Here is a 26,401-nt window from a genome sequence, read left to right as displayed (position 1 = left end):
AGTCCACCATAAGCACTGTCTCCATCTGCAGAGCCTGCTCAAACGTGGGTTAGGGATACAACAGTCTCTTCAGAGGGCTTCCTCAGCCCTTCCACCCCCCAGTTCCCTCCTGGACCTGTGTGATTCTAAGGAACTTGGGGAAATTCCTAACCTCCCCTTTCAACTGGGCCCTTGGCTCTTGGAGTTAGCCACAACCTAACTAGTCAGGTCCCTCCAACAAGGGGACTGTGTCTGTGGCCGGATGACTCATGCACACTGCTCCATCCCGCAACCTTGGGCGGGACTTGGGCTGGGGAGGATGCCAGCCGGCTCAGGCGAGGAGCTTGCATCCTGTTGCCCCAACCCAGTCCTTCCAGAACAGAGTGTACTCAGAGCTCCAGGACAAAAATCTGGAAGCAGAGAGCTGGCTCTCATCTGGACGGAGATCTGAGTGATGAAAAGAGCAGGCAGAGGAAACAGCAAGTTCAAAGTTCCTGAGGTAGGAATGCGCTGGGCACAATCGAGACCTGAGAAGTACGCAGCAGAGGCCATGTTACAGCCATTTGTAACTCCAGCTTGCAAGGATCTGGTCTGGATATGCCTAGAAGGACTCACCTGGATAAGCCAGAGTCATTGCCCATGCCAAGCTCCTTAATATTTTTTCCCCAAGACTGGTTTTCTCTGTGTAGCTCTGGCTGTCCTGAAACTCACTGTGTAGACCAGGCTGACCTATGAACTCACAGAGATCCACCTGCCTCTGCCTCCGAGTACTAGGGTAAAGGTCTGAGCTACCACTGCCCAGCCTAACTAAGCTCCTTAGTTTATTTTTATTTATATGAGTACACTGTAGCTGTCTTCAGACACACCAGAAGAGGGCATCAGGTCCCATTACAGATGGTTGTGAGCCACCATGTGGTTACTGAGACTTGAGCTGTCAGGACCTCTGGAAGAGCAGTCAGTCCTGAGCCATCTCTCCAGCCCAGCTTCTTACCTTTTTAATAGTTCTTTTCCCGTTTTATTTATGTGTATGTGTGAGAGTGCACAAGTACATGGGGCAGGGTGTACCTGCAGAAGTCAGGAGAGGGAGCCAGATCCTTGGGAGCTGGAGTTCCAGACAATTATGAAACACCCAACATGGGTGCTAGGAACTGAACTTGGTCCTCTGTAAGAGGAGCAATAGACTTAACTGCTGAGCCACCTTCCCCAGAACCAATGTCTGTATTTTAATCATCTCTGTGGAGTCTCTTTGTCTCCTGATGGAACATCTTCCCAGGTTCAGGGAAGTACACTGAAGACAATAGGGTGGGTGTCGTGTCTCTCCTGGCCCCTTTATCTACTCCCTACCTAGTTAGATGTAACTCATTACAGGCCACAGTTTGTACCATACTCCCCTTTACCCTATCTCCACAGTCAGTCATACCCGTCCATCCTCTTCATCTGACACCTAATCTTCTCACCCTTCAGCCACCTAAGAAGTAGACTTTAAAAACACCAGCTGAGGGGCTGGAGAGGCAGCTCCATGATTAAGAGCCCTCGCTGCTCTTGCAGAAGCCCTGTCTCCAGCTCCCAGCACCCACGTGGAGGCTCATACCCATTCCTAACTCCAGTTCAAGGGATCCAGTGCCGGCTTCAGACCTCCTCAAGCACCAGGGACTCTGTGGTACACCTAGAATCACAATCCTCGTGCATGTCAAATAAACATTAAATCTTTGCAAACGTGCCTTTACCTCCTGGACCTCAGGGTCCCCTTACACACAGTCACTGTCAGCCCGTGCATGCATCTGACCTCGTCGTCTTTGTAAAGACGCTTTCCTTCTCACACCTTTGGTGACATGTGAGTCTTGCTACATAAGCCGTGCTGACCTCGAACTCACAGCAGCCATCCTGCCTCAACCTCCCAAGCTCTTGGGATTACAGAGACACCCCACCAACCCTGGCAGGACAGTTCTTCTCTAGACTTACTCCAGGCCGCTCTAGCTGCATTTTACTTACTATGCATAAATAATGCAGACTCACTGGAACTGGATGTTGATCTTAGATTAAAAACGTGGGTTAAAAAAAAAAAAGCGTATCTGCTATTCAAGCACCGTGTGCATCAAATCACAAATCCTCGAGTTAGATGGAAATTATTTTTAGGTTGTCTGGGAAAATCGCTCCAAAGAGGGGGACTCCAGAGACATGGCCTTAGGCTCCTGTAGGCATGCACTGATAAAGGGCAGACACAAATGCATATGTACGAGTACTCTCCCTTCCCTCAGCCCCCACACAAGCATCTCCTTTCTGGCTTCCCTTCTCTTCCTCTCCCCTCCCTGCCCCTGATACAAACAGGGCAGACACGTATGAGCAGCAACTTATATCCTACTTCATCTTGTATCCTGTTTCCCTTTCTTCCTCTCTTTTAAATAAATGGGGAGGGGCACACCATGCATACATGCCAAGAGTTATAGTATGTGGTATTGTGTTTATGGGTAGGTCATAAAACAACTTGAGTGAACTAGTTCTCTCCTACCACATAGGTCCTAGGATTTGAACTCAGGACATTGGATTTGGCATTTTGTTCCTCTACCTGTTGAGCCATCCCTCGGGCTTCTGGTACCTGCTCCCCTTAAGGAATGCTTGTCCATCAGGGACTGGACACAAGTATCTACCAGCTTTTGTTTAAGCTCCAAGAGCAGGTGGGGATCAGGGACATATGAAATGGAGTGTCTAGGGACAGACATTGTCCAGGGTGGCATGCACTGGCCATGCAACCCGCTCTGTTTAACCTGCACTATGCCTCTCCTGCCCAGTCTGCAGGATGGGGATGAGCTCAAGAAAAATTCTCTCGTTCCCATCATCTTCCTAATGTGGGGAGCTAGTGTGACTCCATCCCAAGCCTCTCCCTGAGGCTCTAGCTAGATAGACCTCTACCACTCCCTCTATAGCCACAGGTCCTAGGAAGCCAGTGGAATCGCTTCTCGGCCTTTTGGCTAAGATCAAGTGTAGAAAGCCAGTGGACAACACCCGAAGGAAGAACATTTGCTCCTTAGCCCTCTAAGAAAGTTTCAAGAGTCACCTTGCATGCTGGGGCACTTCCCATAGCAGGAGGTTGGTCAAAAGGACTGAAGTCGTAGTGACCATTTATGAAGACTTGAGTGGAGTAGGGTGCCTCAGGACCTGGCAGGACTTACTGCGTCTGGGTTCACACTAAACCTTGACTCAGTCCTCCTACCTGCTGTGGTTTGCCCTTCTTCCATCCTGTAGTACAGGGATCTCATCAGCCACACCTCCATAACCTGCTGTCAGGGAGGGTTTAGGCCTAGAAGGGCACAGACTCCAATCTGAGCACAGCCCACACCTGGATTCACCAGCTCAGAGCCCAAGCCCTGGCCTCATCTTTACATCCCTTGACACCACCCAGGCCAGGTTTAAGTTTGCTCTGTGGTCCAGGACAACCATGAACTTCTTTTTAAAGAATGACTTCTATTACATTTATTTGTCTGGGTGCAGGTGAGCATGCTTATTCCTCTGCGCATCACAAAGATGAGAGGACAACTACAGAGGTCAGTTCTCTCCTTCAACCACGAGTGTCCCAGGGATGGAGCTCAGGTTGCCAGGCTCAGTATCAGGTGCCTTTACCAGCTAATCCATCCTGGCCTTGGACTTCTGCTTCTCCTGCTTCTCCTGGTTCTCCCTCCTGAGTACTAGAGTTATAGTATGTGGTATTGTGTTCAGTTGATTTAAGGTTTGGGACTGAACACAGGCCTTAAAAACACCCCAGCCCTGAGTGGGTTCTTAGTAACTGTTCTGCTAATGAATTATGCCTGCCTTTGTCACCCCATGGGCAGGAGATATTTCCTGTAGATAAACTGGGAGGAAATAGAATCTGGCCCACCACAGGCGTGAGCATCTTCTGACGACCAAACTTCTCAGCACTGTCTTTACTCCACTTGATTCCCAGACTCAGGTAACTGGCCAAGGTCCCAGATCACGGAGAAACCGGGCTTGCTGAGTCTCTGCCATAGGTCAACCTCCATGAGAAGTCTTTAGAAGACATGGACTCTGAAAGCATCCCAGAGAGAGAGACACATGAGTCTAGGTACCAAGGAACGCTAAACAAGCCCAGGCCACAACACCTGAGGCAGACTGGTGGGACAGCACAATGTATCTCAGGTGCCTTGAAGGAAGTGCCACTTGTCCCTTAGCTGAAGCTTTCTTCCACAGAGGTGGCCCTATTCCATGACCAGCTTGCTTTCCTATCTCCCAACACTTACCAATGGCAATTATTTCTTCTCTCTCTCTCTCTCTCTCTCTCTCTCTCTCTCTCTCTCTCTCTCTCTCTCTCTCTCTCGTTTTTAGATAGGGTCTCATGGAACCCAGGAGACACCCAGATTCACTCTAGAGCTGAAGATGACCTGGAACTTCTGAACCCCCTGCTTCTTATCTCTCAAGTTCTGGGATTTCAAGCGTGCTTCCACTGAAACTGGAGGGATGGCTCAGGGGTTTAGAACACTGTTCTTACAGAGGACCTGGTTTTGGTTTCCGGCTGCCATATAGTGACTCACAACTGCCTGTAACTCCAGTTCCAAGGGATCTGATGCCCTCTTCTGACCTATTGGACTCCTGTACACATCTGGTACACACAGACTCATGCAAGCGCACACACACACACACATACACACACACACACAAATATATATCTAATAATTAAACCTTTAAAAAGCACAAAACAAAGCCAGGTGTGGTGGCACACGCCTTTAATCCCAGCACTCAAAAGGCAAAGGCATGTGGGGTTTGAAGTCAGCCTGGTCTACATAGAGAGTTCCAGAACAGCCTGCTCAGGATGGCATAGAACTCCTAATCCTCAGACTTCTATCTCTCATGATGTGGGATAACAGGTACACAAGCCACGACAGGCCATACGTGAGTTTCTGAGGTGTTGAGATAAATTGTTAGCTTTCAGACTGGGCTACAGCTTAGTAGCAGAGTTTTTTCAGACTCAGTATGCCCTTGTTATCAAACTAAACAGAAAGGGGGACTCAGCATGCAGGCACTCGTCTTATTGTGAACGGGGTGACATAGCACCATGTATCCTGAGGTGTGTGGGGTGACCATGTATCCTGAGGTGTGCTGGCCCCCTGAGGCTCTTATTTTATGTACATGGGTGTCTGGGTGACTTGCCTGCCTGTGTGTCCATATACCACTCATGTGTCCGGTGCCCAGGCAGGTCAGAAGGGGGCATCCCAAGTCCCTGAAACTGGAGTAACAGAGGGTCGTTAACCACCATGTAGGTGCTGGGATTTGAACCTAGGCCCCCTCAAGAGCAGTCAGTGTTCTTTACCACTGAGCCCTCTCTCTAGCTCTGCTTATCACAATTTTTGGTCTTTCTCCACACTGGAAATACACAAGGTTGCGCCTTTCTTGGCCCTTGTTCTGGTTTGTTCTCGTTCTCTCTCTCTCTCTCTCTCTCTCTCTCTCTCTCTCTCTCTCTCTCTCTCTCTCTCTCTCTCTCTCTGTTTAGTCTGCCCTCCCAGCCAGGTCTTCTGGACTCCTGTCAGAGGGTCTCCCTGGAGGAGACTTCTGGGAGTCAAACTGCATAGTCTCACCTCCTCCTCCTTCCAAGTTGAAGACCCACTGTTCCCACCTTACCTCATTCTCTGAATGAAGGGCACTTCCATCCTCCGGAGAGTCCTCTAAGACTCCCTGGTACCCTTGCTGCAATGCAGTGTCTCAGGCAGACACCACTGGCCACTCTGGACCACCTTCTCCCTCCCTGTCCATCTGACTGGATGTCTGCTATGGTTTACAAGTGGTACATCCCCCAAGGATGCCCCTTAGTCCCTGGTGTGCTGATGTGGGAGGTGATAGAACCTGAAAGAAACTGGGCCTGGTGGAAGGTGTGTGAGCCACTGGGGAACCTGTCCTCCCAAGGGAATGTCTCTCATAGCAAATCCTCCAAAGAGTATGCTGCCATGTACCTCTGAGCTTGACCTGAATTCTTTCCTTGTTTCCAACCCTATGATCTCTCCTCTCACAGAATTCTTGCCTCTGTGATGCCATCAGACATGAGGTTTCCACCAGAACCATGCTGAGCCCTTCACAGTGGTCTTGAGTCTCCAAAACCATGCCTATGAAAATTTTTTCTTGCAGTGCTGGGGCTAGCAACTAGGGCGTTGTGTGGACTAAGCCAGCCAGACACTTTGTTATAGAAATGAAGAATGGAGGAATACCACAGCTGTCTACTCTTCTTAAGAAATTCTCCTGGGCACCCACCTTTGATTCCAGCACCCCAAAGGCAGAAACAAAGGATCCCTGTGAGTGCAAGGCCAGACTGGTCTTCGTAGTGAATTCCAGGACAGCAAGGGCCACATAGTGAGACCTGTCTCAAAAGAAGAAAAGAAATTCTTTTGGCCATTTTAACCCCAGTTTCCTAAGACATTTTATCGTTTTTCTCTGTTTGTTTGAGATGGGCTTTCAACCTCGAGGTCACTAGTTATTTAGCTAATAATTTGGGTGCTCCTGCCTCCACATCCCCAGTGGTGAAATTATAGATGTTCACCTTGCAGGCTTGGTTTGCGTGGTGTGAGGGGTCAAAAATCAGGGCCTCGTGTATGTGAGGCAAGTACTGTACTGGCTGGCTGCATACCCACCAAGCCTGTAAGTGTTCCCAAAGGTGAGCTATTTCCCTTGTAACTAGGCAGAGAGAAAGCCTGAGTGTCTGGCAATGTGGAGAAATTTGCATTGATTTATCAGAAGCTCTACAAGAAGTGAAGGGTGTTTATTTATTCAACTCAGCTTGATTTAGAACCTGTACCTTGGGTTCCTGAATGGGGCCGATTCCCCTCAGCTCAGAGTGGGGCATCTCACACATGGGACTCGGGTTGGGTAGGCACTGATCTGACAGGAGTTACTGGCTGCTGCCAGATTCTGGAGAGGCGTCTGGAGGCCCATGGGATCTCCACTGCCCTCTGCCATCTGTGACCGTCTAGGTCTGAGAGGATGAGAGGGGACAGGTGGCATGGCTGGCACATTATCCAGACATCTCCAGGGACTGGTTGGAACCATCTCTGAACTGGCTGACTGCAGCTGCAGAGGGGCACCTTTCCCATACACCGATGGACACCCAGGCAGAGCCAAGTTCATATCTCGCCAAGGTAGAATCTTTAGCTACAAATAGCCTTGAGGGGCTTCTCACTCTGTTCCAGGGCCCAGCTGCAGTTTCTATGTATCATGAAGGAGGCTTAAACTTCCAGCCTTGTCTTCTTTCTCAAGGTCTGTTTGGCACACAGCAGGTACATCAGCAGCAATGGATGGAATGATAATTCCCCTTCAGAGAAAGCCACCTCAAACTTCTGACCCTAGATGATAGAGGAAGACAGAATTCTAGAAATGTTGGTAATAGGAAATATGGCAGCTGGCAGTGTAGCTCAGTTGGCCGAGTGTGCACAGGGCTCCGGGTCCGCTTCTCCATACCACGTAAACTCAGGCACGGTGTCACGTCACTATAATCCCAGCATTGGGAACTTGGAAAGTAGAAGCAGGAGGATCAGAAGTTCAAAGTCATACTTGTCATCCTCGACGACACAGAAGTTCAGAGTCGGCCTAGAATACATGATGCCCTGTCTCAAAAAGAAAGAAGAATAGGAAGAAGGAGGAGGAGGAAGAGGAAGAGGAGGAGGAGGAAGAAGAGGAGGAGGAAGAAGAAGAAGAAGAGGAGGAGGAGGAGGAGGAGGAGGAGGAGGAGGAGGAGGAGGAGGAGAGGCCAGAGCCCATTTGTAGGCAACACAGCGGAGACTGGGGTCCTACTCCTAGAATGGAGGGGCCATCATGGCCATGAAGGGAAAGAAGTGTGTGGCCATTGCTGCAGACAGGTGTTTCGGGATCCAGGCCCAAATGGTGACCACCACAGACTTCCAGAAGATCCTTCCCATGAGTGACAGGCTCTACATAGGCCTGGTCGGCCTGGCCACTGATGTCCAGACAGTTGCCCAGCGTCTCAAGTTCTGACTGAACCTGTATGAGCTGAAGGAAGGATGGCAGATCAAACCTTACACCCTCATGAGCACCGTGGCCAACCTCTTGTATGAGACATGGTTTGGTCCCTACTACACAGAGCCTGTCATTGCTGCCTTGGACCCCAAGACCTTTAAACCCTTCATTTACTCTCTGGACCTCATTGGCTGTCCCATGGTGAGTGTTGACTTTGTAGTCAGTGGCACCTGCTCCAAGCAAATGTATGGGATGTGCGAGTCTCTCTGGGAGCCCAACGTGGATCTAGAACACCTGTTTGAAACCATTTCTCAGGCCATGCTGAATGCTGTGGACCCAGATGCCATATCAGGCATGGGAGTCATTGTCCATATCATTGAAAAAGACAAGATCACTACCAGGACGCTGAAGGCCAGGATGGACTAACCTCCTGTGCTCTGGTCCTGTCTCCCTTTTGTTGTTTTTCTTTTTAATAAAATCGCCTTTCTTTAAAAAAAAAAAGCCAGAGGTGATGGGCTATGGGTTAATTTCAGAAGTTGGGAAGCAGAGGGAGGTCGTCTCTGAGACGCTGAGGGCAGACAGGGCTACCCAGTGAGACCATCTAAAAATAAAAAAGAAGGAAAGGAATATAGTAAACCTGACTTGTGTCTGTGCAACAAGCATCTTTCTAGATTCCACTCACAGGACCCTCTACAAATGCCTCAGGAGCCCTAAGGTGGGAGCAGGGTCCTGGCCTGGCTTACGAACGTCTGTGCCCACTCGATTTCAAGGGTGGCCTGTGCTGCTCCCACAGGGAGCTTCTGGGATGTAGACCCAAGCCCCTCCCCGGGCTTCACGGAGCAGAGCCTTCCCTTGGAGAAGTTCCTGGTCATCCATGGACTTGCTCTCTTTGAGCACCAAGTGAGCAGGGCAGCCTGGAACCTGCAGGAGGGCTCCTTGCCCCACCCATCTTCCCAGGCAGGCTGCTGGCAGCTGTGCTGGTGCAGCTGCTCTCTCAGGCTACCTTGATGACTCAGACAAACGACTGAGTCAGAGAGTTTGTCTCTCCAGCCCTTGAATGTTGCCTGGAACATAGCAGGCACTCAATAAATATTCAGTGCAGAAATGCTGAACTAATCTTAAGCGATGTTTTTTTCCCAACTAAAGCACTTAGGGTACCGGGGACCTCTGCTTCTGGACACAAATTGCAAGGATATTTTAAAGGATTTTTTGTGTTCTCAGTAAAGAGTCCTGGAAGAGGATCTATTGTCTAATGAGCAGTTACTGACTGCCAGGGTTTGACACCCTGTGCACAAACTCCATGCTTCCCAAAGGTTGGTTCATGGGGAGAAGCATCAAGAATGACCAGCTAAGGAGGTGGGAAGGTTGGCTCAGTGGTCAGGGACACTCACTGCTCATGCAGAGGACCTGGGCTCAGGTCTCAGTACCCACATGGTAGCTCGCAACCTTCTGAAACTCTAGTTCCAGGGACTGTGAAACCTTCTCCCGACATGGTGTACATAAATATATGAATGTAAATTACCCGTAAAATAAGTGAATACTGAAGAAAAAGAAAACCACCAGGCAAGGGCAGGGGGAGAGGAGGGGTGTAACTCAGGCTAGCCTGTGTACTGAGCATGTATACTACCCTGGGCTTGATACACAGCCCTCTGTGAACATACATATTTGTAATCCCAGGTACTGCAAAGCAGAGACCGGAGGATCAGATGTTGAATATTAAGTCATATAAAAACAAATAAAGTTCAGGGCCATCCTCAGCTACATATCGAATTCAAGGCCATCATGGGCTACTCAAGATTCTCTGTCAATAATAATAATAATAATAATAATAATAATAATAATAATAATAAGAAGAAGAAGAAGAAGAAGAAGAAGAAGAAGAAGAAGAAGAAGAAGAAGAAATAGCATCATGGTGGTGGTGCATGCCTTTAATCTCAGCACTTGGGAGGCAGAGGCAGGTGGATCTCTGTGAGTTTGAGGCTAGCCTGGCCTACAGAACAAGTTCAGGACATCCAGAGCTACACAGAGGAAACCCTGTCTCGAACACCAAAATAAACACATAAGTAATAAACTAAAGCAAGGAAAGAAAATACTACTGATCTAGTAAGGCAAGTGTGGTGACTTGAGCCTATAATCCTGTACATGAGACTGAGGCAGGAGGATTACTGTAGATTCAAGGATGTCTTGGGCTACATAGTGAATTCTAGGCCAACCTGGGCTACAGGGAAGAGTCTAGCTCAAAAACACTGAAAGAACTGAGTGACTGATGAGGCTGTAGATGTTCCGCTTTAAACCTGCTTATTGGAACCTGTGGTTGTCAGGCTAGGGCTACACCTGTCTGTCTTTTTCTCTACCTGTATGCTAGAGGTCGAGGTCAAGCCTTGGCTGTTGAAATCTGCGCTTTTTTTTTTTTTTTTTTTGAGATCGTCTTATTTAACCCTTGGACTTTCTATTCTAGAGGCTAGCTGAACTTCTGGTCCTCTTGAGGATCAGCCATACCTCCCAGCCCTTGCTCCTCTCTCTTGATCCCAGTCAAGTTTTTACTTGCTTCTCTCCACTGTCGCCAAGGTCACCAGGGACCTCCATGTTTCTGAACCTTAAAAAATGTTTTTTTATGTTTTGTTTGTCAAGATGGGGTTTCTCTGGGTAGCCCTGACTCTTCTGGAACTCTGTGTAGAACAACTGACCTCACGCTCAGAGATCTGCCTGCCTCTGTGTCCCCAGTGCTGGAATTAAAGGCGTGTGACACCATGCCGCCCCCCCCCCCCCTTTAAGATAATATCTGTCTGTGTTCCACTGCCAGACTGAAACGCCCTACATAGATCAGGCTGGCCTCAGCCATGCAGAGAGTTACAGGAGTTAAAGGCCCACACCACCATGCCCAGTTTCACAATAGAATGTCCTGTGATCCTTCAGTGGCTTGGGGCTGCTTCACGCCGGGATGTCAACAGGCACCCCAGACTTAGTCCAAGAGGAGCCCCTGGTCCTCCTCAAGCCTCTTCCCTCCTTTCCCCCAGTCTTTTTTTTTTTTTTTTTTGGTTCTTTTTTTCGGAGCTGGGGACTGAACCCAGGGCCTTGCGCTTCCTAGGCAAGCGCTCTACCACTGAGCTAAATCCCCAACCCCTCCCCCAGTCTTAAGTAATGGCAACTCCATCTTCCTGTTGGCTTAAGACAAAACTCTTGTAGCTGTGCCTTATTTAACACAAAGTTTAAGTTGTATTTATTTATTTGTACATTCGTGGGCATGTGTGGGTACGCATGGGCCTGCACGTGCCTCAGCTTTTGTGTGGAAGTCGGAGGACAGCACACAGGAGTAATACACTCCTCTCTCTCTCCACCAAGTACATTCGGGAAATTAAACTTGGGCAGTAAGGATTGGCTCCAAGCACCTGTACCTACTACGCCATCTCACCAGGCCTTCTAATTTTCTTAACTCTTCTTCCCTTTCCTTCACTTCCCCTCCCCTCCCCTCCCCTCCCTCGCTCTCGCTCTCTCTCTTGCGCTCTCTCTCTCTCTCTCTCTCTCTCTCTCTCTCTCTCTCTCTCTCTTTCTTTCTTTCTTTCTCAGTGCTGAGGACTGAACCCAGGGCCTTGCACTTGCTAGGCAAGCGCTCTACCACTGAGCTAAATCCCCAACCCTAACTCTTTCTCTTTCTTTAACAGAATCAGCAAATTCTGTTAGAATATACATACGGTGCACGCCCACTTCACCCATCCTCACGGCTACCACTCAGGTGCACGGTACCATCTTCCATCCTAAATGCTCTTCCTGCTTCAGCCTTGAGCTGGCAGTCTGCTCTCCATGTGACAGCCAAGTGGCCTGCAAAATCTAGTGTCAGCTCACAGCGTTCTTCCGTTCACCCCCACACACCCTAGTTATTCGGCAAAAGCCAAATCCCTCACAAGGTCCCACAAAGCCCTCCAAAGTCTCACCCTCTACAGATGGCACAGTCAGCCAAGAGCACCTACCTGTTAGCCTCTTAACCTTGTCTGTGCCTTGTACTCAAGGACTCTGATCCTATGGACTCCTCTCGGGTATAAGATCTTTATTATTTTTGCAATGCTGAGAGTTGAATCCAGGACCTTCGGCCGTCCAGGCTGACCTCAAATTTGCTATGTAGTCCAGGATGACCTTGAACTCCCGATTCTCCTCCATCGGCTCCCCCTAGGTGGTAGGATAGTAGGTGTGAGCCACCATCCTGCAGCCCTTGAAGTAAGTTCTAGGAATTACGAAGAAACCTAATTAGACTGAAATATAACTTTCAAGACATTTTCAAAATGTGAAGCGCACTAATATGTGTGCTTTATTACATTACAAGGGCAGCATCGTTTGAGGTAGTGATTTGTAATGGCATTCTAGGGTATTGGAAACAACTGTGATGGAGTATGAAAACACCTGTGGTTTCTGCCAGCACCCACATCCCAGGTGCAGTTAATGTCGAGGATGTGTTGTCCCTATTCATAATTGAGGAGCACGCTACATTTTAATGACAAAAATGAAGATGTGACCTTTTCTCCTATCAAAAGTCAAGGCCCCTGAATTCTACCCACAGACCCATGGAGGGGCAGACCCCTAAACTCCAGGTTAAGAAGCTTTGGTTCCAAAAGCGTCCCCTTATCGTGCACGCGCACGCACGCACGCACGCACGCACGCACTGAGACTCACCTGCCATCTTCTCAGACGCTCCAACTTAAAACTGTCCCTCTTAGGTCTGATGCCTTCTTCTGGCCCCCGCAGGCACTGCACATACCTAAAAACACAGACACACATGCAGGCAAGACGTCCATAAACATAAAATAAAAAAATAAGTCTTAATAACATTAAAATTGTACCCTCTACGGTTTTGATTTGCAATCGAACTTTTCACCATAGCACTTAACCGTCTTCAAACACGCCAACACACATTTGTGATCCCAGCGTTCAGGATTGCAGAGACTATGAGGGCAGCCTGGGCTACACAGTGAGTTTGAGGCTAGTCTGGGCTCACACTTGACTATTTGTTTACTTGTCTGTCTGTCTGTTCTCAAAGCCAGAGAAATTGTTCCTGCAGGGGACAGGAGTTTTGTTTCCCGAATCCATGTCAAGTGGCTGACAGAACCTGTAACTTCAGCTCTGGTGTATCTCATGCCCTCTTCTGGTCTCCACAGGCGCCTTACATTCACACACGGATATCCACACACACAGGCACACACAGATATCCACACACACAGGCACACACAGATATCCACACACACAGGCACACACAGATATCCACACACACAGATATCCACACACAGGCACACACAGATATCCACACACAGGCACACACAGATATCCACACACACAGATATCCACACACAGGCACACACAGATATCCACACACAGGCGCGCGTGCGCGCGCGCGCACACACACACACACACACACACACACACACACACACACACAAAACTAGAATAGAATTTAAATTCTTCTTCCTCCTTTCCCATTTTTTTTCTGGGGGGGGGGGCGGGGCAGGCTACTCTGCTCAACTTGCAGTCTCATTTTGCTGTCTTGGTTGAATTGAATTCTCTGTGTAGCCCAGGCTAGCTTTTAACTCTTGGCAAGCCTCCTGTCTCAGTTTCCCAAGTTCTGAGATTACAGCTGTGAACCAGGATGCCTAGTGAGACAAAGTTCGTATTTGTTTAATTAAGCTACGTATGTGATGACTTAAAGTCAGCCTGTTTTTGTTTTGTTAGCATGTCCAAGGTTAGCCTTAGACAGTAGCACAAGGCTCTGGGGAATCCAAGGACTAGAGGGGATTTTTGATCCTAAGCCAGTGATATTTCCTAAGGATTGTTTAGGGGGGCCTGGTTTGGCCCCCAGTTAGGAAACTATGTCAAGGACAAAATAGAGCTGTTGTTCTCACCAAGATCAATCATAACATGACTATGTAATAGCACGACTTCTTTTCTTCTGGTGTGTAGCAAAGGCATGGCAAGGTCACCTGCGCCTAGGTGTCCACTCGACTACCGGCTGTGCGTTACTAATGAGTTCCTAAGGCCTTTCTGAAGAAGGCAATGGGCTTTCGTGGGGATGAAATGGATTGGCTTGCACACGGGGCACAGCAGGAAGCACATGCTCATGACGTATCCATTCCTTCCCTTTATCATCCTCTAGGTCATTTTATAGTTCCTTGCCAAAATATTTTCCCATTCCAGTTTATGGGCTCCCAATGGCCAAGAGAAACAGCTTGTCCTGTCCTCTCCTGCACAGACACAGCACCCCCTAGCCCCCAGGCAAAAGACCATATCTGTGGATCACTTTAGACTCTGCCTCTGTCCATTGTGTCTCTACCTACATCCCAAATTCATGGCTGACAGGGTTCGGGACCTTGACCATATATAGTGCAGTGTTTCCTACCAGTTCCACTCTTGGTTCTCTTTCTGTGCACGCTGGAGTTCTTGCAATGTATCCTCAGGGGGAAGACTGAGAGCATTGTCCTCTCTTGCCTAGCACAGGCAAAGCTCTGGGTTCAAGCCTAAGCAACAAGAATGAAAAGAAAAGGCAGGAGGAGCTGGGGATAAGGTTCCGTAGTTGAGAGCACTTGCTGCTCTTTCCCAAGGACCCGAGTTCAGGTCTCAACCATATATATTAGGTGGCTCACAACCAACTGGAACTCCAGCTACAGAGAGCACCCCCATGCCTCTGGCCAGCCTCACCCGCATGCGTGCCCACCTTCTCACATGCAGGCGTATAATTAAAAGCAGGTGCACCTACACCTACTCGTTATTAAAAATAATTTTAAAAAAATAAAGAGTTTATAAGAAAGGAAACACGAGCAAAGCACTCAGGTGTGTTGGGCATTCTTCACTGGGTCCTCCTTTACTTATAGAGAATGGAAAGTTACATATTCACACGCACTGGTGTGTCCACAGGTGTCTCTGGAGTTTTCGGCTCACCAAGGTGAACACAGACCCAGAGAGATGTAGTCACTGGCCCGCTTCAGCCTTCTGAAAAGGAAAGCCAGGATTAGAAGCCATTAACCACTCTGTTGGGCACTCCCTGCCTGCAACACCTGTTAGCAGACATTGACCTTGGCCTGGGAAAATCTCAGTGGACCATTGAAAACCAAAGCCAGGGCTAACTGTGAGGTGATGGTGAGCCAGTCCCTCCTCTTGCCAGGCAAGCCTCTTCAAACTTTGTGAATGAAGGCCAAAGAAAAGAAATTCTGCTGGTGGCTTCCTTTGGGTTCATCTCTTTCTTGTTGCACAGAGAGCTTTCAGAGTCCCTCATGCCCCTCTTTGTTGCAGAGACAACCTCCCTGTCAGAGGATTTGAGCTGTTCTGAGTTTGTTTATTATTAGATTTATTTCTCCTATAAGCAAATGTGTTCACAACATTCCATCGGGGAATCTCCTTAATTGTCACATAAATGTCATCTTATGTAAATTGAATATTTATCTTTGCATGCAAGAGGGGTGGGGGTGGAGGGGAAAGGAAAAATAAACAACCTTCAGTCCTGGAGAGGGAAAGGGATTTGAAACTCATCCACCTTCCTTCAAAAACAAAGGTGAGTTTGGGGGGTGAAATCATTGTATTATCTTGGAAGGGGCAGAATATATTGGGAAGGATGAGATGAGAAGCCTTAGGGATGCTGGGCCAGGCTTCCCCAAACCTCAGCCCGAAGCTAGCCAATCTCCCCAGCTGGAGCATTCCCACGAGGCAAAAGGTTGCCCCCCACGTGCCTACCCATCCTGGAGGCCTGCCCTTTTCCTTCCTAGAGAGAAGGTGAGCTCCCCAGGCGCAGCGGGTAGGGTGGGTGTGGCCCGCAGCTCAGGGAACCGACCCAAGGCTCCGCCACTGCCGGCTAGCCGCCCGACAGCCCGCCCGCCTGGCGAGCGCAGGCTCTTCTTCCAGAAACTGCGAGGATTGGAGAGCACTGTTTGTGCACCACAAGGTCAAGTCGGGAAGTGGAGTCGGAGGAGGAGGGGCGAGAAGGAGAGGGTGGGGAGAGGGGCGCCCCGCTTCTCTGCCAAGTACCAACCCTGGGAAGTTGCCCCTCGGTTTTTAACCCTTTGCGGTTATAAAAAGCACGAGGCAGGAGAAAGGGGGTACCCGGGGGCAAACTCCTCCTGAGGCTAGGACATGTTGCCACCCTGCTAGCCACCCACCCATCACAGTGCGCCTCACCCCCCCCCCGGAAATGCAGGGCAGCACCGGGCGCCAGGAGGCACCCGCGAGGGGGAGGGGGCAACGAGCCCAAGAAGGGACCCCCCTCTAAGGACTGCCCCTCTCTTCCGGAGGTCGCCCACAATTTCAACTTTCCCTACCTAGGATGCTAGTTTGCATTTGGTGTGGGTGGGGGGAAGGAGGACCGCGCCCCCTCCCCCAGCCCCATGCGCGCCCCTCCCCTGCACTCCTGCCTGCACTTTCTGCTCACTTCTGGCGCTGCAAAAAACGCCACGCGATTTATTCGATTTCGATTTTAAAACCAGTGATTCCGAAACCGGGCGGAGGGCGAGGGTCTTCCAGCACCGGAGTCCCTGGGGGTGGGGCGGGCGGGCTGGGTACTCCGTGCAAGCCTCGTTTCCTCCGCGAGTGTCGCCTCCAGGCTGTTATTTGCAAAGAAACGTCTTTTTGACGCAGGGAGAAATGGCAAATTTTAAGTACGTCATTAATATGGCGCCAAAAGATTTTTTTAAGTATAAGCTTGCTTTTTTTTTTTAAGGTTGCGGGGGGCTCCGCCTGGGTCTGGGGCGCGAAGGGGGCGGGGTGTGAGCAGAAAGTGTGAGTGAGCGAGTGGAGGGGCGGGGTATGTGTGTGAGTGTGTGAAGTGTGAGCCGACCTGATGGGACTTGCACGGGCTCAGCCGGCGCTCGGGCCCGGCCCTGGGGACAGGGCGGGCTGGGGGCGCCCCAGAGTCCACGAGGAGTCCGGGCCCGCGTGCAGGCGGACGGGTGACCGTGCAGGGCACCCCCCCCGGGGGGGCCGCAACGCTACCTGGGACTGTCGCCGGAGCCAAACAACTGGGAAGGGGGGGGACACGACAGGGGGGTGCCGGGAGCGGAGATCCGAGTGAATTAGAAAAAAGTGGCTACTCCCCCTCCCTCTCTTCTTGCCCGCCCCCACCCCACCCCCACCCCAACACATTTTTTCCCCCTCTAAAGAGATCACAAGGAAGTCTTGGTTTAAAAAGAAACAGAAACATACACGGGGGTTGGTGAATGGTGCCGACCGCGGCCATCGCAGTTGGAGGCTATTTTTTGGGGGGGTGAGTAGCGTCCATGGAGTTACTTTGCGCCCACTCCTAGTGGCACCAGCTCTGGACTGGAGGGCTGACCATCTTCCCAGCAGGGGTGCGGGGCTTGGGGGACGCTGCGGCCCGGTCGCCTCCCTCGCCACGACCCCGGATGGATGCGCGCCCCCCGCCCTCCCGCGCCGGCCCCAGGAGCTCCTGGCTTCAGGAGCATCCTTCCCGCGCCGGCCCCCGCCGCGGCGCGTAGCCGAGGGCAGCGCCCCTCGGGAGGGCACCGCGGAGCAAGGTAAGAGCCAGCCCCCGGCGGATGGGCCCTGCGCATCTCCACGGCGTTATTTTGTGGGCTTTTTTTTTTTTTTCAACAGATCTGCCAGTGCTCCTCGCTCCCTCTCTCTCTTGCTCGCTCGCTCCCTCTCTCGCTGGCTGCCTGTTCTAGGAAGCCAGCGCGGGGGGTGGGGGGGGGGGGACGCACAGCACTGGGGAGAGAGATTGCGCATGTTGGTCAGCCGTGTTTTAAAGAGTACAGTGCGGGGAGGCTGAGAGGGGCGCATGCAACAACTTTTGGAAGGGTGAGCCTGGCGACCTTCTTTATTAATGACTGCGGCAAAGCGCCCCTGGGCCGGCGAGGGGGCGCGGGCGGGTGGGGGCGCTGGGGCTGCAACTTGCCTCGCGGGCTCCGGCCGGCCCGAGGGGCTGCGGCGCGACCGGGGTGCGGGGTGGGGAGGCCGAGCGGCAGGGCACCGGGGCACGGGAAACCTGGAGCCATCTGCCCTTCTGTCTACCCGAGTTTCATTTTGTTGATACGCAGCACGTCCGGGTGCCGAACCGGGCTGAGCCGATGCACATGACCCCGCGCTGGGCTCACGTGCAGCCGGTCCAGTCCTAGACACCTTCCGGGGGCCACCGCCTCCGCCCTGCGCCCCCTTTCCAGGCTGGGTGCACGCGGGAGCTGCACGCGGGGGCAGCATGCTCGGTTCTTGGGTTCAGAGGCATTGCACAAATTAGTTTTTTTTTTCTTTTTAAGGGGCGGGGGACAACGTTCCCAGGTGAGTGCTGGGTGCGCAACCCCGGCAGCCAGGGTGCATATTGGGGTAGTGGACAGCAGCTTCCCGGTGCTGCGCGGGAGTCCGGTGGGGGAGAGGCACTGCGAGAGTGGAAATGTACCGGCGACGGCCGGAGCGGCGGGTGCGCGCTCGCGGGGCGACGGCAGGGGGCGTGGCCCTTGTTTACCTTCTCCCAACTCTGCTGGTTCGCGTCCCGCTTCAGGGACGACTCTGCAGCTCCCCCCCCCCTTCCCTCCGCCCTTACTAAACTCTGGGTGGTGCCTAGGAGCAGCAGACAAGTGGCGGGCCATGCCTGGGACACACGCACCTGACCCCAAAATGAGTGACATTGCAGCCCCCGCCCCCACCAAACACTGCTGCAGTCCTTCTGCCGGATCCCCGGCCCCGCCCCCGGCAGTGGCATCTTCCCGGCTCACCTCCTTCCTCCCTCTCCCTCCCTCCTTCCCACCCACTTGCCTGCGCCTGCGGAGCGGCTCTCGCTCGCCCACTCCCCGCCTGGGTGCAGACTTGTGGCTCCCCATGGTCCCTTCCCGCCCATCCCTGGGCTCTTGAGATCTCCCCTTCTTCGGGCAAGGGGTGATCTTGGGTCAGCTTGGAGACTCGTAGCTTTTCCGCCGGAGGGTGAGGACATCTGCAAAACCGGCTTGGAGGCTTCCCTCTACCTTCTAGGGAGGCCCAGCCAGCTCAGCCCGGTCCCCCTACTGCACACCTCTGCCCCGCTCAGTACCCCCGCCCCCACCCTGGGCTCAGTTGCCCTTCCCCAGTCCCCTAGACCCCTCCCCCGCCCCGGGCGCCAAGCCCACCCACCTCCTGGCACCGCCCCCGGCCCGAACCGCCTCTTGCCCTTCCTACGCCTGGGCCGGAGCCCCCCTCAGCCACCTCCGGCTCCTCCTCCCGGCTCCGGCGGTCGGAATCACGCCGGCGCGCCTCCAGCCTGCGTGCCCGTCGCCGGCCGCCAGGGGCAGGCTGGAGGCGGGCAACCCTCTTCTAATCCCCTTAGCCGCTGCAGCCGGCCTGTGCACTTTTTTTTTTAACCAGCTTGGCCTCAGGCCTCCTGCTGGGGGGCGGGGGAGGGGCGCCGGGTTTCTTTATGCCCCAGGGTACATTGCACTCGCTATCCGGAGTCTCTGCAGATTTCCAAACTTCACCCTTGTCCCAAGCACCCCACCCCCACCCCCACCTCATCTGCAGGATTCCGAGGTACAAAGTTTTACCCAGAGGCAGTTTGCAAGAGGTCAATGGGAGGGATTATGGTTGTTTTCAGAGAAGGTGCCAGAGGGGTTAGGGAGGGGCGGGGGCCCCGGTTTTGAAATAAAGAGTTCTGAGCCAGGAGGAACAAGTTAGGATGCTCCCTTCACATTTATATTTGCAAACACACCGGAGCTTGGGAGCTGGGTTCTCCTCCCAGAGTGGCACTGTCTCTCCTGTCACTGGTAAAATTCCCAGTAGGACATTTGGCAGAAGATCCCCGCAGAGGACTGCCAACCGAGCCTGGCCCTGTTTTCTGGGTTCCCAGGGTGCTGACTTCTTTTTCCCCTCGATTGATTTCTTTTGCCCCCTTAAGGGCCCCAGGCGAACACACCAGCCCTCCAGGCCCTCCTGTCCCATCTTCCTTGGGCGGGTTGGAACTTGCAGAGCAATCTACTAAGCGGACAAGGAAAATAAGAGAATGAACTGTAAGGGGGGGAAGGAATGAGTAATAAAACTGACCCAGTCAAGGAGGAGCTTTTGTGTGTAGGCTATGCTATTTGCTTTTTAGGTCACAGGCTGCAAAAACAGGCTTTGATCCGAAGTGGGCGAATAATTTATTGAGAAAGTTTGCATGGTGTGTTGGGGGCTACGGGGGGGGGGGGGGGCATGCCTGTTTGATCTGGAGCCCTCTCCTGGGTTGTTCCAAGAGCTGTTGGCTGCTGTTTTGAGTGGGAAAGCATTTGGTTCCACAGTAAATGCCTTTTAGAGGGGAGTCCTCACCCTACGCAGCAGGATTTAACAGTGAATGTTGGCTTTGAAACTGTTTGGCCAAGGGTCTCCCCAACACTCTTGGAGATGAAGTGTTTAAGGACAGAGTTGTTTGGGCTCTGGACACAGCACATGTTCCCAGAATGTTTTCCCATCCAACATGTTTTTCCTTTCCCTAAATTGCCTGGGTAAAATGGCCAGTGACTCCTATCCAAGAGGTTGTCAAAGATCTTGGCCATTTAGTTCTCATTGATAGCGTGTATGCAGGGGTCGCCAGGTCTCTGTTGTACTGTATCCTCTAAATTTAAGCCTTTGACCCTGACTCCCCTACCTTTGTTTGAGGTTGTGGGCAGGATATTCCAGTTATTTATAACCAGTGTTTCTATTAAACTAGAAGGCGGTTGGTTGCCCCAACGCCTCCACCAGATGCTTCACTGTGTGTGCAACAGGCTGTCTGGAGATCTCATGGATGAATGTTTAGGTTGGATGAGAGGTTACCAGGCTAGAGTTGGGGCTGGGGGATAACGTTGGCTTGTCATGTTCCCCCCTGCGATAGGACCTACATCAGGAGTCACCGAAACATGCAGACGGCGGCGGGTCTTAGCCCAAAGCTTCGGCAATACGGGAAGTTGGTTCTGAGCCTTAGTTTCTGCTCAGAAATCTCATTGGCGTTTGGAAAACTTCTTCTGTACCTTAAGCCTTCCTGAAAAGTTGAGCCCTTTGGCCATGGAGTTGACTAGCCTAGGTTTGAATATAGCTTCCGGCTGTGGTAAAGGCACTGTAGGGTCTTAGTTTACTTATCAGCCAGTGGGATTGATAGTAATTTCTACCTCTAGGTGAGCTTAAGGAGTAATAGACTGTATTAAAGACTAAACCTGGGTCTAAGGGATGTAGCTGATGGCCAAGCACTTATCTAGCAGAGTCCAAGGCCCTGGGTTCTAGCACCACAGTGAAAAGAGAAGGAAAAAGAGGTAGCCTTAAGTGTGCGTTAGCACACCACACAGCGTTAGCACTCTGTTAATGAACTGAGGCAAGCCAGTTTATTATATGCATTATGGTCTTTGATCTGTCTGCCCCAAGCTAGACCAGAAAGCCAGCTCTCTTCTCTCAAGAAGAGGAGAGCATCTAACAGGTGTCCGTGGGCAGCTAGACTTAGGAATGGTCCACTGAGATTTGCCCTGTGGGGCGAAGAGTAAGGTTGAGGAAGTATTGAAAGATAAACTAGAAGGAATCCGGCACACTCTTGGGAACTCCGAGGTTGGGTTGTAGAGTTAGCCTGTATGATAGGTACTGTAGGCACTGGAAGTAGGGCCTCGTTGGGACACAGGGTAGGCAGTGATGTGGCAGGAGAGGGTTCCAGTTCCTCTTAGGCTTGGAGAAGTAGAGTCGACAGTCAACAGCCTGCAGCCCTCTTGCCCTATGTGCACAGAAACATTTTATTTTTTGTATCTGCAGTTATTGTCCCTGAGAAGGCATTAAAGTTAATGAGAGATGGGAAAGAGTGGGGCTCTGACCCCCGTTTGAAGCAGTCTAAGAGTGCGCGAGCTCCTGTTTTCCGAGAACGTCTGGCCTTCCCTGCACAAGGAGGCTCTGAGGACAGGTTTTCCAGCCGAAATATCATTAAATTGTATTAGCATCTTATTACACACACGCCTTCGCGGTCCGCCTCAGACAGGGAGAGTTTTTGTTTCTCTCTGAGAGATTGTGTCTGGAATGGTAAATCGCCTTCTTGAAGGCGCCCCCCCCCCTTTTTTTTAAGGAAGACGGAATCCTGCTGTGTGTGTGAGGGCAGGCCTGGTGGCCCCTGGAGAGGAGAGACAGGAGGCCAGGTTGGGGTGTTTTAACTGCCCTAGGGAGTGGCCGGAGTAGCTGGCCTGAAAGACCCACTGTTCCCAGGGTCAGCTGGGAGGGCGTTAATGGAGGCCCAGGGTGTTTATTTGAATTTATTTACAGAGACATCTTTAAAAGAGACTGGCATTGGGCAGTGGTGTTCCAGGGCCAGACTTTAGTGGGGGCTAAGGCCGGTGGCCTGTGCTGCCAAGAAAACATCTGCCACCAAATTGCTGCCCTATTACTGAGTTGACATTGGTCATTAGCCAGGAGCCCAACCAAATAAAGCTGCCTGGAAAATGTGTAGGGTCAAGACTGGGAAGGAGGACTGTGCAAACGGGGGGAATCGTGGGCTGGGGTGTCAGTTTCTGCCAGCAACAGGCCAGCCAGCTGGGCTGTGTGGTCCTGACACTCCATGAGGGAGGGACCCGTTGTGTGTTCAGTACTCCCCATTATACTGTGTGCAGTGTGAGAGTTCCTGGCATTCACACAAGGATCTAGCCAGACATGCTCTTTACTCATTCCCAAGAAGGACAGTTGGCAAGTAGCTCACCCTGATGTGTGCTCTGAAAACAGGGAAAGGGGGCAGCTCATTTCTCTAAATAGGGTTAATGGTCAAAAACTGACACAGGCTTGCACAGCTTGTGCCCAGGTCTAGAAGCAGGAAGAACCTTTAGCTTGGACGAGAAAACAAAATGAGAGGCCTGAGGCTGTAGCTCACTGGTGAGTTCCTGCCTTGTATGCATGAGGTCCTGGGTTCGGTCCCCACTGTTGCAGGGGCAATGCCACTGCCCTGCTGTATAGTGAGGAAGGGGGTGGTTACTGCGAACAGGTAGGCAGGGTCCAGATTGCTGTAGGTGTTGTGGGGATATGGAGATCTGACCTTGGGTCATCTGGAAGCCTAGGGTAGAGTTTACAGGGAGGGGAGTGAGGCAGGGTGTAAGCTCGGAAGATCTCTTTGGGTGCTGTGTGGAGTTTGGATTCTGTGAAGGAGGTGACGAAAGGGAGGAAATGAACTTAGATGGGCCCAGGTGAGAGGTGAGATGGCTTGAACCAGGCAGATATGTGTAGAGTTGGAAAACGTGGGCCTGTTCGGAGCCCTTGGGCCACTGCTCCATGGAGGGCCTTCCGGTTACCCACAGTCCAAAGGAGCGCTCTTCCCGTGTGTGTGCCATACTGGGGTGGTTTTGCAAGTGCAGTGGACCCAGAAGAATGACAAGAAAAGACCTTTCTTGTTTAGACTCTCCTTTAGAGATGGATTACAGGATCTCAGAAGCAAGTGTCACGTGTCATGGAAGACATCTGCGGGAGCAGAAACTTGATTTGGGAGAGCCGGGACAGGGTATTGGAGAGGGAAACCTGAAGGCCAGGCAGACTGAGCAGCTCTATCACACACACCTGTTTGGGGGCCTTAGTGGGCCAGGTGATTTGAGAGACACGGGGCTGCCTCTTTGATGGGGCTGGATGTAGGACTACCGGCTGGCGGGTTACCTGTTGGTTTCTGGGCAAGGATTCAGCAGTATAAGAAGGGTATGGGCAGCTATGGTCACTGCCTATGTTTTCCAAGGGGCCGGCCTCTGTACTGCTGCCTGTCCTGGCCCTAGGCTGCCCTGCATTTACTAGCTAGGTCTGTACGGTGCTTCAGCCCCGAGGCTGCACTCAGTCTTCAGACCCATTCACTCATCCACTCCTGTCAGCTGACTCCCGCCAACAAATGTGTTTAGTTTGGCCCTTTCAGGGTGTTCTTCAAATTCTGACTCAGTTGCCAGCACTTTAAATTCTGGAGATGTATGGGGAAGTCGGATCCAGTTTACCTCCTGGGGGAAGTATTTCTTTGCCAACATCTCTGGCCTTGTGAGCGTTGGGGCTAAGATTTGGCAGCCCCCCTCCCGCCCTCTTAAATCCATGGCTCCTGCTCCTCCTCTTCCTGGACTGGAGGTCCCCCCACCCAGGGACTTGTGCATGTGGAGCCTATGGCTGGCTACAGCTGAGAAATCCAGTCAGCCCCCAGCCAGCTGTTCGTGTTGCAGGAGATCCTGGTTTGGAGGACTGTTCCCCTCTTTGCTGAAACAGAGAACCATAGGAGCCATTGGATTGGCGAACTTACAGCCACACAGGGACGGGGCTAGGTTGGGCCAGATGTGGGCTGCGGCCAGAGTTCTTTTCAGAGTCAACCTTCCTCAGATCCTGGATGTTTCAGAGGGTGATGGTTTTGGTTCTGGGCTCCCTCTCTGCTGCAAAGAGGTCATGAAGTCTGATGGTCAGGAATTGGGTCTTCTAAGTCCGTTATAAATTCTGTCACCTTAGGCAAGTCACCCAGCCCCTGAGGCTCCTTTTCCTCATAGACTCTTTAAGTCAGAAGGACACAATTGTCATAGCTACCAAGGGGCTGTTCTGAGAGCTCCATGGGGTCCTTGTGTGCCAGAGGTCCCCCACTCCTGCCTGCTGTAAGGGGTGAGATTTTTATAATTGTTTCTGCTTCTTGGACTGCTTGCACTGCCCAGTGTGTCTCAGCTCTTTGCCCTTTAGAAAACACTGGGCAGCAAGCAAGCAGCCCCGTCCAGCTCCTCCCATTCTAGTGGGGGGAGGGCATGGGTAAAAATCTCCTCCCTGAGGTCAGGGGTTAAGCAGAACCACTCACAGGTCTGGGTAATTGTCCTTCCAGTGAGTAGATATTTCAGGGTCTCTGTGGCACTGCGGGAAGATAGAGGCATCTCATAGGTGGACAGGAGCAGGCTAGAGATAGAGGACAGTAGGTGTTGGGAAGCAGATGGGGTGCACTGAGTGACTTCTCCCTGAGAACTAGAACTGACCCGGAACATGGTGGGAAGCACCCTGGGCCAGGTATTAATTTAAGCCTCTCCAGGTGTTCTCCAAGCAGGCTCTGCCATTCAGGCTTCTGTAAAACCTGAGGAAGAAGTGGGTAGGCACAGCCTTCCAGGCTGAAGTGGATTCTTTACGCAAAAGGAGTTCAGGGTAACCTCAGGAATCAGACCTCCGACTCTGGGGTTCAGCCCTCAACTCCATTAACTCGTTAAGTAGCAGAAAGAGGCTGGCTTCCTCTGTAAATGGGCCTGTGTCTTGCAGCTCATCAAGCTGTTAGGAACTCAGCACCGTGGACTAGAATGTGAGGGAGCTTCTCCTAGTGACTTAAAAGTTAGATGGCACAGGAGAGATACAGTAGGATTGCATTTTACCCAAGGATGGACCCATTTCCACACTCCAGTAGCCATCATGCTCAGGATTGGGCCTCAGTGATGGTTTGTGCCTTACTTACTTGGGCTTTATTTCTCCCTCCTCCCTCTAGGGAGCACTAGATTGGGAAGTATCTGTAATAGGTCATGTTTCCTGACCTGCTCATTTCGTTGAAGGGGAACTGGGACTTGAGCCGTCATTATCACCATTCAGTCTGCGTCTGCTGGCCTCCCTGCGGTCCTTTGACACCCATTGGCAGACTTCTGTTTGTCCACGTTCCTCCTCGGGGCCTCCTTTCGAAAAAGCTGGCTCTGTGGGTGGGTAGAGAGAGAGGATGAGTCTGGGAGAGGGCCTTTGTCCTTTCTCTCAGGGTGCGTTGAGGATTCCCCCCTGATGTCTGGGAAGATAATATTCCTTCTTGCCTTTTGTTGCAGATGGAAGAGAAGAGACGAAAATACTCCATCAGCAGCGACAACTCTGATACCACTGACGGTAAGGCTCTCCCACTTGGCTCTGTAGGGACAGCATTAAAGTGATACTGGCAGGCCCAAAGACCTGGTAGGAGGAGGCTGACCCCTCCGTTTAGCTCAGCCCACGGCCCCATGGGCGAAAAGCCAAGTCGGTTCCTCTGCCCCTGAGGCGGTCAGACCCTTCCCTTATCAGAGCTCCATCCCGATTAGTCCACCGCCCAGCGCTAGGTAGGCCTTCCTCTCCCTTGTTATAGACTGACTCCTCTCAGGGCTTTTGCTGCTGGTTGATAGAAGAGAATGAATCCTTTAGCTTTTAGAAGTTTCTACAAAACAGACATGAAACCTGTTGCCCCTTATTGGTATAATTAGTTATTATAATAATTAACAATGTATTATAATATATTATAATAATATATTATAACTTCCTCACCAGTGCCCAACCCTGATCAGAGAATTCTTATCATGTTCACTGCTGTTCCCAGCTAGAATCTGGCACACAGTAGGTGTACTATAAATGCTGTCTGACGAAAGTGATGAAGAAGCCCAGGAGTCCTGGAAGCTTGACAATGCCTTCTAAGAAGTAGATTTAGAGAAAGGGGTGGGCATGTCAGTTGGGTGTCCGGGAGTGGGGGAAAAGGTCCCATTGTCAAAATGCAAATGACATTTTGGGAGCAGAGAAAAAGGTTTGTGTATGTATAATAAGAGCTTTCTTCCTGGTTGGT

At 51.5% G+C, this 26,401-nt stretch overlaps 1 protein-coding gene, 1 long non-coding RNA gene and 1 pseudogene across 17 annotated transcripts in view; 2 read left to right on the top strand and 1 right to left on the bottom strand.

Annotated features, from left to right (window-relative positions):
* Window positions 1-3,421: 3,421 nt before the first annotated feature.
* LOC134480688 (uncharacterized) lies at window positions 3,422-19,140 on the bottom strand. Of its 7 annotated transcripts, none has more exons than XR_015631596.1 (8): window positions 19,033-19,140; window positions 14,828-14,916; window positions 14,327-14,444; window positions 12,613-12,697; window positions 11,916-12,111; window positions 7,154-7,316; window positions 6,232-6,337; window positions 3,422-4,020 (listed from the first exon to the last, which is right to left on the bottom strand). It is a non-coding gene; the product is annotated as an uncharacterized LOC134480688 (long non-coding RNA). The 7 variants fall into 7 exon arrangements; XR_015631590.1 differs by lacking the exon at window positions 19,033-19,140 and adding an exon at window positions 18,682-18,956 and having other exon boundaries at window positions 6,773-7,316; window positions 11,916-12,166; XR_015631591.1 differs by lacking the exon at window positions 19,033-19,140 and adding an exon at window positions 18,682-18,956 and having other exon boundaries at window positions 11,916-12,166.
* Psmb3-ps9 (proteasome 20S subunit beta 3, pseudogene 9) lies at window positions 7,765-8,437 on the top strand (annotated as a pseudogene). Its single transcript, NR_190888.1, has one exon. The product of NR_190888.1 is annotated as a proteasome 20S subunit beta 3, pseudogene 9 (transcript).
* Jade2 (jade family PHD finger 2) overlaps window positions 15,743-26,401 on the top strand; it is a 48,754-nt gene continuing 38,095 nt past the window's right edge. For 2 of the 9 annotated variants that reach the window (XM_087571648.1, XM_087571644.1), the window contains exons 1-2: window positions 15,743-15,862; window positions 25,644-25,701. In XM_087571648.1, coding sequence (XP_087427774.1) covers window positions 25,644-25,701 — 58 coding nt within the window. In that variant the 5' untranslated portion in view covers window positions 15,743-15,862. 9 annotated transcript variants of the gene reach the window in all.

Source organism: Rattus norvegicus, chromosome 10, assembly GCF_021556685.1.
Source record: "Rattus norvegicus strain SHRSP/BbbUtx chromosome 10, alternate assembly SHRSP_T2T, whole genome shotgun sequence".
Classification (NCBI taxonomy): Eukaryota; Metazoa; Chordata; class Mammalia; order Rodentia; family Muridae; genus Rattus; species Rattus norvegicus.
Note: the sequence above shows the minus strand (reverse complement) of the source record. Positions and strands in the feature narration are given on the sequence as shown.